Below are 10763 nucleotides of genomic sequence, written 5' to 3'. Positions count from 1 at the left end.
CACCATATACTCAGGAGTACAGCCAGCGAGCAGTTCACCACGTGACACCTCGGACAGTGTCTGAGAGCCCCCACAAATCTCCTGAGCCTGTCAGTAAGCAGCATACCCCAAAACCCTCAGAAAATGTCTACATGTCCCCAGCACCCTCCCCAAGTCACTCTGCTCATGCAAAAGTGGAACTGACCCCTCGGCCCCTACCCCCTCGGTCCTTACCTAAATATGGGCCTGACTGCTCATGGTGGCCCTTACTCAATCCTGACATTGAAATGCCTCAAAGCCGGCCAACAACACCTGATTTGGAGCCTAAATCCCCGCTTCCTGCAGACTATTCATTGTCCTTTTTTGAAATGGACTCAAGCCCTTTCTGTGACGATCTGCTGCTCCAGCGAGAGAAGGCAAGTCCATCACCACCACCAGCACCAGCAACATCACCACCACCACCACCACCACCACTACAATCCGCAACGGAGCCTCCAAGCTGGGCACCATTGAGGGAAGTGCCACAGGCTCCCAAGCACATCTCCAAACAACCCATTCAAAGGTTTAGTGCTTTCTTCTTGGGTATGTGAAGAAGCAGACTGCCCAGGTGCAACCCCGATTTAGTGAGTGGGACATGGCAGGGAAGGCCCCCTCTTCATTCTGGGCCTTAGAGCTACCCTCCTGCCAGTGCCAAAGCTAGACCCATCCTTGAGCCCATTGCTCCATTCCTTCCCCGCCAGCTTCTCTGAGTTCCAAGCTAATGACATCGATGACGATGCTTGGGTCGGCGTCAGGCATTGACTCTTCCAGGCAACGCGCTTAACCTTTCAATGGAAGGTAGTAGAGAGTGGTTTGCAGGGTGGGGAAGCTGCTTCCTGAGAGTGGACATGAAGTACTGAGCTGGGGTGAGGGCTGGTAAGAGCTAGTAAAGAGGATAAGGTCCTCTAGTACATACTCTGGAAACAAAGGTGAGGCACCGATGAGCCTTCCAAGAGGGGCAAGGCATTAACAGTGGCACAGAGGCTGGGAGAAAAGGGAGAGGGAGAGTGGGAGTGTGACATTTAGCCCTAGACAAGAGGAGCTTCTTGGAGAGCTCCTTCTTCTTGGAAAAATGTGGAGCTAGAAAGGGAGATGTGAAGTAGTGAGGGGCAGGGAGTGTGCATCCCACAGAGAGAGAGAGAGAAAAAAAACATACCAATCTCTGTTACTTTCAGATGTCTCTGAGGAAATGTACAATCGTGTCATCTGGTGGCTAAAAGGTCTGTGCTTTTCCCTCCCATGGTTCATTGTGGGGGTGTGGGAGGCTGGAGGACGGGTGGGTGGGTAGCCTTGATGTATGTACAGAGCTAGGTCTGTTAGGACATGGTGCATGCTGGGGCTTTGACTTGAAGGAACAGAGGAACTTCTTATCTTGCCACCATTAGTTATTCCTTTGGGACTTGGAACCTTTTTCATGTTCAAGAGTTTCCTTATAATGGGAAGTAGTCACTGGAGAATAGCAGGCATGGAGAACAGTGTAAGCCCATGGCCTTGCAGCTTAGCTGATGTTACCTATCATTCGATAAAGAAACAAACCCCCCAAAAATCAACTTGCCTGCTTCACAGTCTAACTCAGGGCTGACCCCACACTGATTCAGGTTGGGGGTCTCCTCATGTGTGTCTCTGGTTCCTCAGAACCCTATTCACACCCCTATTCCAGGGCCTGGGAGGTCCTTATTGGCTGCTGCCCAGAAGGATCTCCAGGGATGTCTGGGTTTCGCCTTGAGGGGTCAGTGGGTCCTACAGCCAACTTTAAAGTCCTAAGAGAAGTGCCTTTAGGGCCTGTGACCCTCCTGACTCCCCTTGTATCTTGACTTCTGTGGTGGGAGGAAACGTAAGGACCAGCCCTTAAACGTGAATCTTAGTGGCAAGGAGTTTCTGCTACAGGGATTGTGGTCCAAAATATGCTCCAGCCCCATGAGCATGAGGGAGGCCAGGGCTCTGAATCAGGAAGTTCCTAGGGAAGAGAGAGCCCTGGGAATGCAGTGCAATACCAACCAGCATGAACCCTCAGCAGAGAAGGGCAGCCCTGCCTCACAGCAAAGCTCCGTGAAGGAAAGGTTTAGTAGAGTATGGATTCTGGAGTCATATTCCTGGGCTTGAGCCCCGTGTCTACTATTTTCTTTTTTTAATCTTGATTGTTGAAAGTATTATATATGTCCCCTTTCCCCCCATTAACCTCTTCCCCTCCCTCCCAACAACTATTTTCTAACTACGACATTGGGTAAGTATTTGACCTCTCTAATCATTCCTTTCCCCCATCTGTTAATGGGAACAATGGCTTCCTTTTAGAGTTCTTATGAAGACTGACCAAGCTATGACATGTAAAACACTTAGTGTGGTATGGTGCCTGGCAATGGTGAGCACTCAGCAAATGCTAGCTGTTGTCATTTGGGCCACTTGCACTAGGAGGGGACTTGGGCCAGGTAATGGCCGAGTCCACCGCACATCTTCAGTAAAATTCTCTTTTTCCCTTCCTGTTGGCACTCTCTGATTTCCATTTGCTGCCCACTGGGAATGCCTGGCCTCTACATCTCCATTATGACAGATGAGGAGGTAAGAATGCCCCTAGGAAGTTACTTTTGGTAACTTCCTGTGCTCTCCCTACCCAAGTCCCTGTCTTACCCTCTAATGAAAGCTGCTCCCTATTGTTGGGCAGGTGTTAGCTGCACAAGGGCACCTGGCAGAGCAGGCAAGTGGGGGCTAAAATCTAGCCTGCGTTCCACTTGCCAAGTTGTGCTCCTCCAGGGCTGCGTCTCGCCAAAGGAGAATTTGCAGCCCTGGAGAGAAAGGTAGAAACCTGCTGGCAAGTGATGAATCCTGCCAAGCGTCCTGTGGGAAGGCTGGGAAGCCATAGGTTGAATTGGTCCCTACTTGGCTCTCCCCTCTCCAGCCTAGGGCACTCCAGAAAGGGGACGCTTTTCTGGGTTACACACTATTTGAGTCCTCACCTTGGAGAGCCACAAGGTGAACTCTGCTCTCAGCAGCCCTGTGTCCTGAATTTGGCAGTGTCCTGATTTCATAGTGCATTGCTCCCCTAAGTACTTTAGTTCTTCTTGGCCCATGTTTGATAAGATAGTCCAAGCTCTTCTTACCTCCATTCTCTCTCATCTCTCTCTCTTCCCCAAAGCCTAGCATGGCCTCTAATGGGTCTCATCTATGGGCTAGCCCAGGATGGACAGTTGACTACTACATATGAAGAACAAGTGGGGGGAGGGGCAGGACAGCCTGAGCTCAGATAACGGAACAGCTGCAGCGGAGGTGCCAGAAATGTGGCTGCCACCCCCTCTGCCATGGCTTCTTATCCAGCCCTGCTCCCTGAGCTCAGCTGTGGGTGGGAGCAGCTACTTTTAGAGATTATTTCAATGCAAGACAGTAAATCCTTCTCTTCCTCCCTTTCTCTCTCCCTTCCTTCCACAAACAATTTTTATTCAGATGCCTAGCACTCTTCTAGGCACTATTGGGGGAAGCGTTGAAGCCCCATAGCACACACATTCTTTGGCCTTGAAGAACTTACCATCTGGATGGGGAGATAAGAGGTGGACAGGAAACAACAATATGAAATAGTCTGCACTCAAATGTCTAAGTCAATGCAACAGACTTAATAGAGGCTCTTGGATGGTCTTAGGAGAGAGGGAGTGAGCGGGGAATTGGATGGGGTCAGGTTTCCCCCCTCCTTCCCAAAGTCAGGGGTGGGGGCAGTATCTCGACAAGCTAACCCCTTGCTCACCCCTTGATGCAGATCTATACCTTTGGGAAGGGGTATTTCCTCTATTTCAGGATATGATGTTTTTGATTGAGCAAGTTCCTCCCTATTCTGCCCCATCTTGTTTTAGTTTAGGAAGTCAAATGCCTTGGCAGCAGGACAGCTCCTTCCCAAAATAGCTCTTATCCTGTCTGGATAATTGCAGCTCTCGAGCCCTGTGCAGTAGCAGAGCTGCTCCCCAGAAGCTGGGAAGAGAAGACGCGCAGGCAGCTAGGCCTGCCAGTCTTCCTGGCTCTCTGGGAGTGGAGTGGCATGGAGGTGGGCCAGGTACTGTGCTCACAAAGTGAGAGAGCTAGGTCTTCCCCAGCCTGCCCCTGAAGCTGCAGGGCCACAGGCGGTCCTGTCGGATGGAGACTCTGTGGTGCTGGTGTCCAAGGCTCTGTTTACTCTGATCTGGGAATGGTTGACGGTAGAGTCTGGTCCAGATTCCATTCCCAGCCAGGAATTCTCTCATGGCCCAGCCACAGCGCCTGGCCTGGCTCGTGGACTGCAGCATGTCTATTTCTGAGCTTTACAGGGTCTGCAGCTGGGAATGGAGCACGATTCAGCCCATCTCTCTGTGTCAGTTTCCTTCCAAACTCCTCAAGACCCTCCTGTCTAAGGGGTGGGGTGGACAGATGTTTCTCATCCTTGGATTGGGACATTAGGGGCTGGAATCTTCCCAGAGGTGATTATGCTGGACTGAGGGACACATTCCTGATAGTTTTTGTTTTTTAAGTATATTTTTATTGGTTTCAGAGAGGAAGGAAGAGGGAGAGAGAGAGAGAGATAGAGACATCAATGATGAGAGAGAATCATTGATTGGTTGCCTCCTGCACACCCCCTACTGGGGATCAAGCCCAAAACCCAGACATGTGCCCTTGACTGGAATAGAACCCGAGACCCTTCAATCCGCAGGCCATCGCTCTATCCACTAAGTCAAACCGGCTAGGGCCTGATGGTTTTTTTGTTTGTTAGTTGTTGTTTTTCATAGCAGAACTAGCCAAAGCTCAACAGGAAGGTCCTTAGGGTGCCCTATGGGGTCAAGTGGGAGCTGTCTTCTCACACAGCTCTGGGGAATTCTATGGGAATAAAATAGCACTTGATGGGATGGGGGCTACCCTGGCCTCGAGAGCCTGTGTCCTCAAGCCCACCTAACCTACTTGCCCTTTGGATATGACTTCCCAGGCTGTCAGTGGACAAGGTGTTTTACCTCCCCTGCTATATCTATCAATTATGCAAGAAACCACTCTGGAAAATAGGCCAGAAACTAGAGGAGGCCGTCTCAGTGATACCTAAGGCAGACTTCAGTATCTTCAGGGTGACATGTCACTTAGCCCCTGGGAGATGGGACAGCCAGGTTCCTGTTGGCTCCTGAGCCACGGGGATGATTTGCTCATGTAGATTTCCTAGACAAAATTCCAGAGCCCAGGAGGAACACAGAGAGGCTCTGCATTCATGGGGATGTTAAACAGAATCCTAGGGTATGAGCTGTCAGAAAGGAACCCTGGAGCCCTAGCTGGTTTGGCTCAGTGGATAGAGTGTCGGCTTGCAGACTGAAGGGTCCTGGGTTCCATTCCAGTCAAAGGCATATGCCTGCATCGTGGGCTCGATCCCCAGTTGGTGTGCAGGAGGCAGCCAATTGATGATTCTCTCTTATCATTGATGTTCCTATCTCTCTCCCTCTTCCTTCCTCTCTGAAATCAATAAACATTTTTTTTTAAAAGAAAGGAAACCTGGAACCATCTCTCCCACTTTTCTTATTTTCTCTTGCTTTGTACAGAGACTGGTAGTTGAGAGGAAAGGGAATTGTTAAAAGAATGAAGCAGAGATGCTAGAAATGGGACAGGGCACCTCAGGAGGCATTTCATAGCAGCTTGACCCTCACCGCATGGCTTCTTTTCCTGTCAGATGGTACCTCGTTCAAGTGCAGAGCAGGATAGGAGGCTGATGATCTCTAGCCCAGACTTGCTATTTTGGGGACAGGCTAAGTTGACCAACTCATCAGGGTTTACCCAGGACTTTCCTAATTCCATGGAAAGTGCTGCATCCTGAGAACTCCCTCAGCCCTGGGCAAACTGGGGCAACTGGTCACCCCAGGACAGGCTGGGATGCACCCGGAAGTTCAGGGCAGAGGGATACTGTCCTGCTGGTCGCCTGAGACCTGGGCAGATTGCGACCTCTGCCTATAAAATGGGGGCGGGAAATGCTATGCCTCCTCCTCAGGCTTGATGGCAGAACTGAGGCCAGAATCCCTTGGTTTTCTGTTCTGCCCAGAAGTCCCACATAGGGAAGAAGCTGCCACATCCACTGTGGGCTTTCTGGTGTATTTCCAGAAGCTACTCGCTTCTCTGCCTGGAACCCATCTCCTATGCCTTTCTGTCGGAGAAGTCTCATAATATTTTTTTCTTCTTCAAGTAAAAGAAGAAACGGGAGGTGGGGTGCTGGCTAGATTAGGGAGCTTGGTTTCCGAGGGCAGAGTGCATACGTGGGTGAGGAAGCCAATCTATAACCCAGAAGCCACCCTGACAGCTGCTCAGCCAGAGGAAGGCTGTCCTGAGTGACAGAAATGACCATGTCCCTTCGCCCTTCTCTGCTCAGCTGCCTTTGGCCCAGCTGCCACGAAGGCAGAAGCACAAGACAGCTGCACCTTGGGGGCTGAATGGAGGCCTGGAGGAGGGGGACAGTTCCTGAGAGAAGTCAGGCTCTGACACTGTAGGTGGGAAGACTGGGCCAGCCAAGGTCATTTCCTTGGCACGCCCACCATAGGCAAAGTCACTGGGCTCCCGGAGTCCCCACAGTGGCTGTTTTTGGGAATTCTGCTCAGTGAGTCTGAAACCCAGACCTGTTTTCTAAAGATGGAGCTAGCTAAAGAGGCGGCTAGCTGGAGAAGCTGACCCCACAGTTGGTGGCAGCATGGTCATTCCCATGTCACTTCAGCCTAAGAATCTCCTCCCATCGCTCTACATATACCTGCATATGTCTACTCCTTGGGAGGAAAGGCACTTGAAATGTCGCAGTTGACAGTTCTGCTTCGGTACCAATAATTTTCTCGTTAGCCGAGATATTGGCTACCACTCGTTTTAGTGATTATTCCATCCTAAATGGGTTACCTTTGTGAACCTTCAGAGCACCCCTATGAGGTGAACGTTTTTCTCCCTCTTTTGTGAAGAAACAGAGGCTCAGAGCTGGCTCATCAAAGCTGGGAGCACTTTAGGGAGCATCCTGCCTCAGGGATTCAGATAGGGTGGAGAAACCCTCCTTCTGTAGCCATGTCTTCCATACCAATATTTCAGCAGCGCCTTTAGAGATCAAGAACGGTGAAGGGAAAGATTTTAGTGGGGCTAACATCGATGTCTTCGCATGTGAACTCGGAGGCTGGGGGCGTGAGCTGGTGAGCAGCCAGAATGAAGGGCAGGTTATGGGGTCAAAAAAGTCCGATTTTGTCTGTGCTCCAAAATCAGAGTGGAAAACTAATTAATGAATTATTTCAGTCAGTGCATATTGATCAGACATCTCCTGGGGGCAGAAGCCTGGTCACTCACCCAGGCAGATATCAGAAGTAAAAAGAAGTTAAAATAGAGGACACATTCCCTGTCCTTGAGGGACTTGTGGTTAATTTGGGAGAGAAAAGTATACAGATGGGTCACTTGAAAGGGTGTGAACATCAAAGAACAAAACAAAGTCCAGCGAAATCAGTGAGCAGTTTCTGGCCTGGAGGCACTTGGAGGGTAAAGGTAAGGGGGAGGGCAAGTTTCAGCTCAGTTTCAGAAGTCAGGCTCTGATGCTGTAGGTGGGAAGACTGGGCCAGCCAAGGTCATTTCCTTGGCACGCCCACCAACAGGCAAAGTCACTGGGCTCCCGGAGTGACCTTGGCAACTCACTGCCCAAATATGGAAAGGCAGTTGTCAGAATGAGTGAGTTTTTGGCCACAGGAGGAATTCAAGTGGAGGGTGGGAGGTCAGGGGGTCCTTGAAGGGAGTCTTACTCCAGCGGGTAGTGGCATTGGGAGGGATGTGAGTCCCTTCTACCCCTGAGCTCCCGTGCCCTGCCCTGCCATCGAGAGGATGTTGGAAGGGCCCACTGGCTGGCTTCTAGCATCCTGCCAGCTAGCTCTAGAACTACAACCATTCAGCAGGTGCCAGGAAACACAGTGCTCCCTGGCCTTGCCACCCACATCTCACACCTGCCCTAGGATCATGGGACAGGAGAAGCAGTAGGGGGACAAGTAGGACTTAGTATTTTGGTTTCTTGCCTTTGCACAGACCTTGCTGGGCAGACTGGCTAAGGTTTCGTTGAAAGACACCACCCAATGATAGCCTTTTGGCCCCACCAGGGCTCTCTGACTATGTCATCAGTGACTCATCACCTCTGAGGGAAGGGAACTACAATTAGTTCTTATTCCACGTAAGGGAAACGTGGTCTTCGTTAGGCAGACCAGAAATCCTGATTTCCAGTGGCACTCACTCTTTATTCTTGGCTTTGAACCTGGGCCCTAGCTTGGCCCAAGTGTAGCATTCTTGTTTAGCTCTGTGGTCCATAACCTTCGCTGATGGGTGAGCAGGCAAGGTCCAGTGGAGGGAGCCAGAAGGTTTTCCATATAGACATGTCCATCTGACCTGAGCAGAGGGAACCCAGGACAGCAGGCTGGAGCTGTGGTTGTTGGTCTGAGTTTCCCAGAAGAGTCACCCTCTGTGCCAAACTAAGTGTCCCCACCCCAGCAGTGCCTGGGAAATCGTGCTCTTGGTAAGGATTGCACCTGGTGGGATGTTGGATTTCAAGGAGAACCAGAGCTCCAAGAGCCAAGGGGCACTGAGGCAAGGTTGGCTGGGCCACCTGATGATTGAAGGTGGGGAAGAGTGCTCAGTGGTCAGTGACTCACACAAGAGCAGCTATATCTTAGTTCTGCTTCTGATCAGGTGTCAGACTATACCTGTACCAACAGAGATGGAGTTGGGGGGAGTCCGGTCCTCTCTTTCAATGCGGGGAACAAAGGCCCAGGGAGGAGTAGGGACTTTCAGGCAGTTCAATAATCATCAAAGCTGGCATGGGGACTTATGCCCAGACCAAGTTCTCTCAGATCCCTGAATGCTGCCGGGTTAGCATGTGGGTTCCATGTACACATGGAACAGCTCAAAGTCTGTCTTCAGCTTTAATTTTACCCAACATGCCTCAGGTCGGGCCTGTGGTGCAGTGATGACAAACAGACTGACCATCAAGACCCCAAGAACCTTGGCTTAGAGATGAGTTCCATGGTCCCTGGTGTCTCTTAGGGCCTCACTTCCCTCAAAGCAAGATGGCTCCAGCGTGCCTCAGGACACACAGGGCTCTGTGGGGCGTGGGCAGCAGGTGCCAGCATGGAGCTGAGGATGAGCTCGCAGAGCAGCCTTCTGAGATGTGTCTGTGTTCACACTTGGGCTGAAGCTGGGCTGGAGGAAGGAGGGATGTTATGATTGTAGAAAAAAAAGGCTTTGTGATGGGGCCTTTCTCCCCTGGGCCCAGCACCCCCAGCGCAGGCCACACAGACTGCTGGTGGCGCACCCCAGAGGTATCCTTGTGAGTGCCTGCATGAGGACCAGTGGCCTCCAGCTAGTTCCCAATAGTGGGGCTTTGTGTAGCCCAAGTTTGACATCCGGTCTGACGGCAGCAGCTGCTGCTTCTGCAGACTTCCAACAGCCTTTGGTTTCTTTCTTTATGTCTTTGTTTTCCTGAGTACAGCTTCAGATCTCCCGATCTACCCTGGGGCAGGAGACTTTCTCATTGTCTCACTGGAGCCAAGCTGCTGACTCTTAGCCTAGTTTAATCCCCTCATTTTCAGGTGTGGAAATTGAGGCCCAGAGAGGTGAAACGGGGTCACCCAGCTGGAAAGGTTCCTCTGCATGAACTGATTTCTTTAAGCATCAACCACCCCTTCCATCCTGCCGCCCACTCATGCCACGTATCCGATACCATCTCCAACAGCAGCCCTATTTTCTGAGCCTGATCTTACCTGCCTATCCAGGCTCCCCTCTCTCCTCTGATGAGTTTTAACTGACCCCAGCCATGCCACAGATGATACTGAAATAAAGTAGGCAGGCCTCTGGCGCTCCTACCAATCGAGAGGGCCATGCCTATGGGCTTCCGTTTTGTCCCAAGTGGATTCAGGCCAGTCAGCCTGCTGTCAGGAAGGGCTCTTGGGAGTCAGGGACAGGCATTCCTCTGGAAACTTCCACCCAAGCTTGACCAGCTCAGACCGGTATTAGCTCAGGAAATCCCCACCAACTCGCCACCCCCTAAGCATCTTCTTTCCCCTGACTGCCGCTGACCCTCTGAGCCTCTAATGCCTCTAAGGCTCCTAGGGCATCTGTCCCCACGCTCCTCACCTGCTTGCCCAGCCTGCCTGGGGGCGGGGAGGGGGCTCTCCTGGGGCTCCCTGCTTTCCTCAGCCCCCGGGCAAGCCCCAAAGACCACTCCGCCTCTCCCTCCCTCCTTCCAGCTGATGATCCCTGGATAATTTATGCAGCAAATCCTCTTTAATCTTTAATCTAGGGTCCTGCACAAAGGGACCCGTCTCCTCTTCACAGCTTGGGTGGAGGTGGAGCACGTCTGCCATTCCACCGTAGGAGGTGTGAGGGGGTGTGGATAAGCAGTAACTTGGACATAAGTCAGATTCACATCCTGAAAACCGTGAGGACTGGGAGGAGGGGGGATTAGGAGTTTCTCTCCAACTCATGGGGCAAACCCCCCTCTCCTTCCCAAGGCGTCTCCTGGGGATGCCAGGTGGGCCCTTTCTTTTTCTTTGGGGTCTGGCTCAAGCGCCGATGGTGATGCGCTGCCCCAAGAGGCCACTCCTTAGGGGCTGAGTAAGGCAGCGCCAGGTGACAGCGCAGCACTGTCCTGAGCGCCTCTCCGCACCCGGCGCCTCTGGTGGTCGCGGGCTGCAAGGCTCGCCCCGGGGCTGGCAGCCGCCGGTCCAGCGTGCGCCCTCACTCCCTACCCATCCGCGGAAGTGCAGACCCCG

At 52.0% G+C, this 10763-nt stretch overlaps 2 protein-coding genes across 3 annotated transcripts in view; both read left to right on the top strand.

The window, feature by feature from the left end:
* The window catches only part of CUNH17orf47 (chromosome unknown C17orf47 homolog), a 3337-nt gene extending 2008 nt beyond the window's left edge, over positions 1–1329 (top strand). Inside the window, 3 exon segments of the mRNA XM_023759608.1 lie at positions 121–561; positions 1194–1259; positions 1262–1329. Of these exon segments, the coding sequence (XP_023615376.1) occupies positions 121–561; positions 1194–1259; positions 1262–1329 (575 nt within the window).
* A 994-nt stretch (positions 1330–2323) lies between these two features.
* SEPT4 (septin 4) overlaps positions 2324–10763 on the top strand; it is a 20273-nt gene continuing 11833 nt past the window's right edge. The window contains exons 1-2 of one of the 2 annotated variants that reach the window (XM_023759570.1): positions 2324–2377; positions 2567–2574. In XM_023759570.1, the coding sequence (XP_023615338.1) occupies positions 2362–2377; positions 2567–2574 (24 nt within the window). In that variant the 5' untranslated portion in view covers positions 2324–2361. Of the gene's footprint in view, positions 2378–2416; positions 2575–10763 lie in introns of those variants that run through there. The other variant, XM_023759569.1, reaches the window with a different exon arrangement.

The sequence above is a fragment of the Myotis lucifugus genome, unplaced genomic scaffold (assembly GCF_000147115.1).
Source record: "Myotis lucifugus unplaced genomic scaffold, Myoluc2.0 scaffold_158, whole genome shotgun sequence".
Taxonomy (NCBI): Eukaryota; Metazoa; Chordata; class Mammalia; order Chiroptera; family Vespertilionidae; genus Myotis; species Myotis lucifugus.
This window is presented reverse-complemented; position numbering and strand designations above follow the sequence as displayed.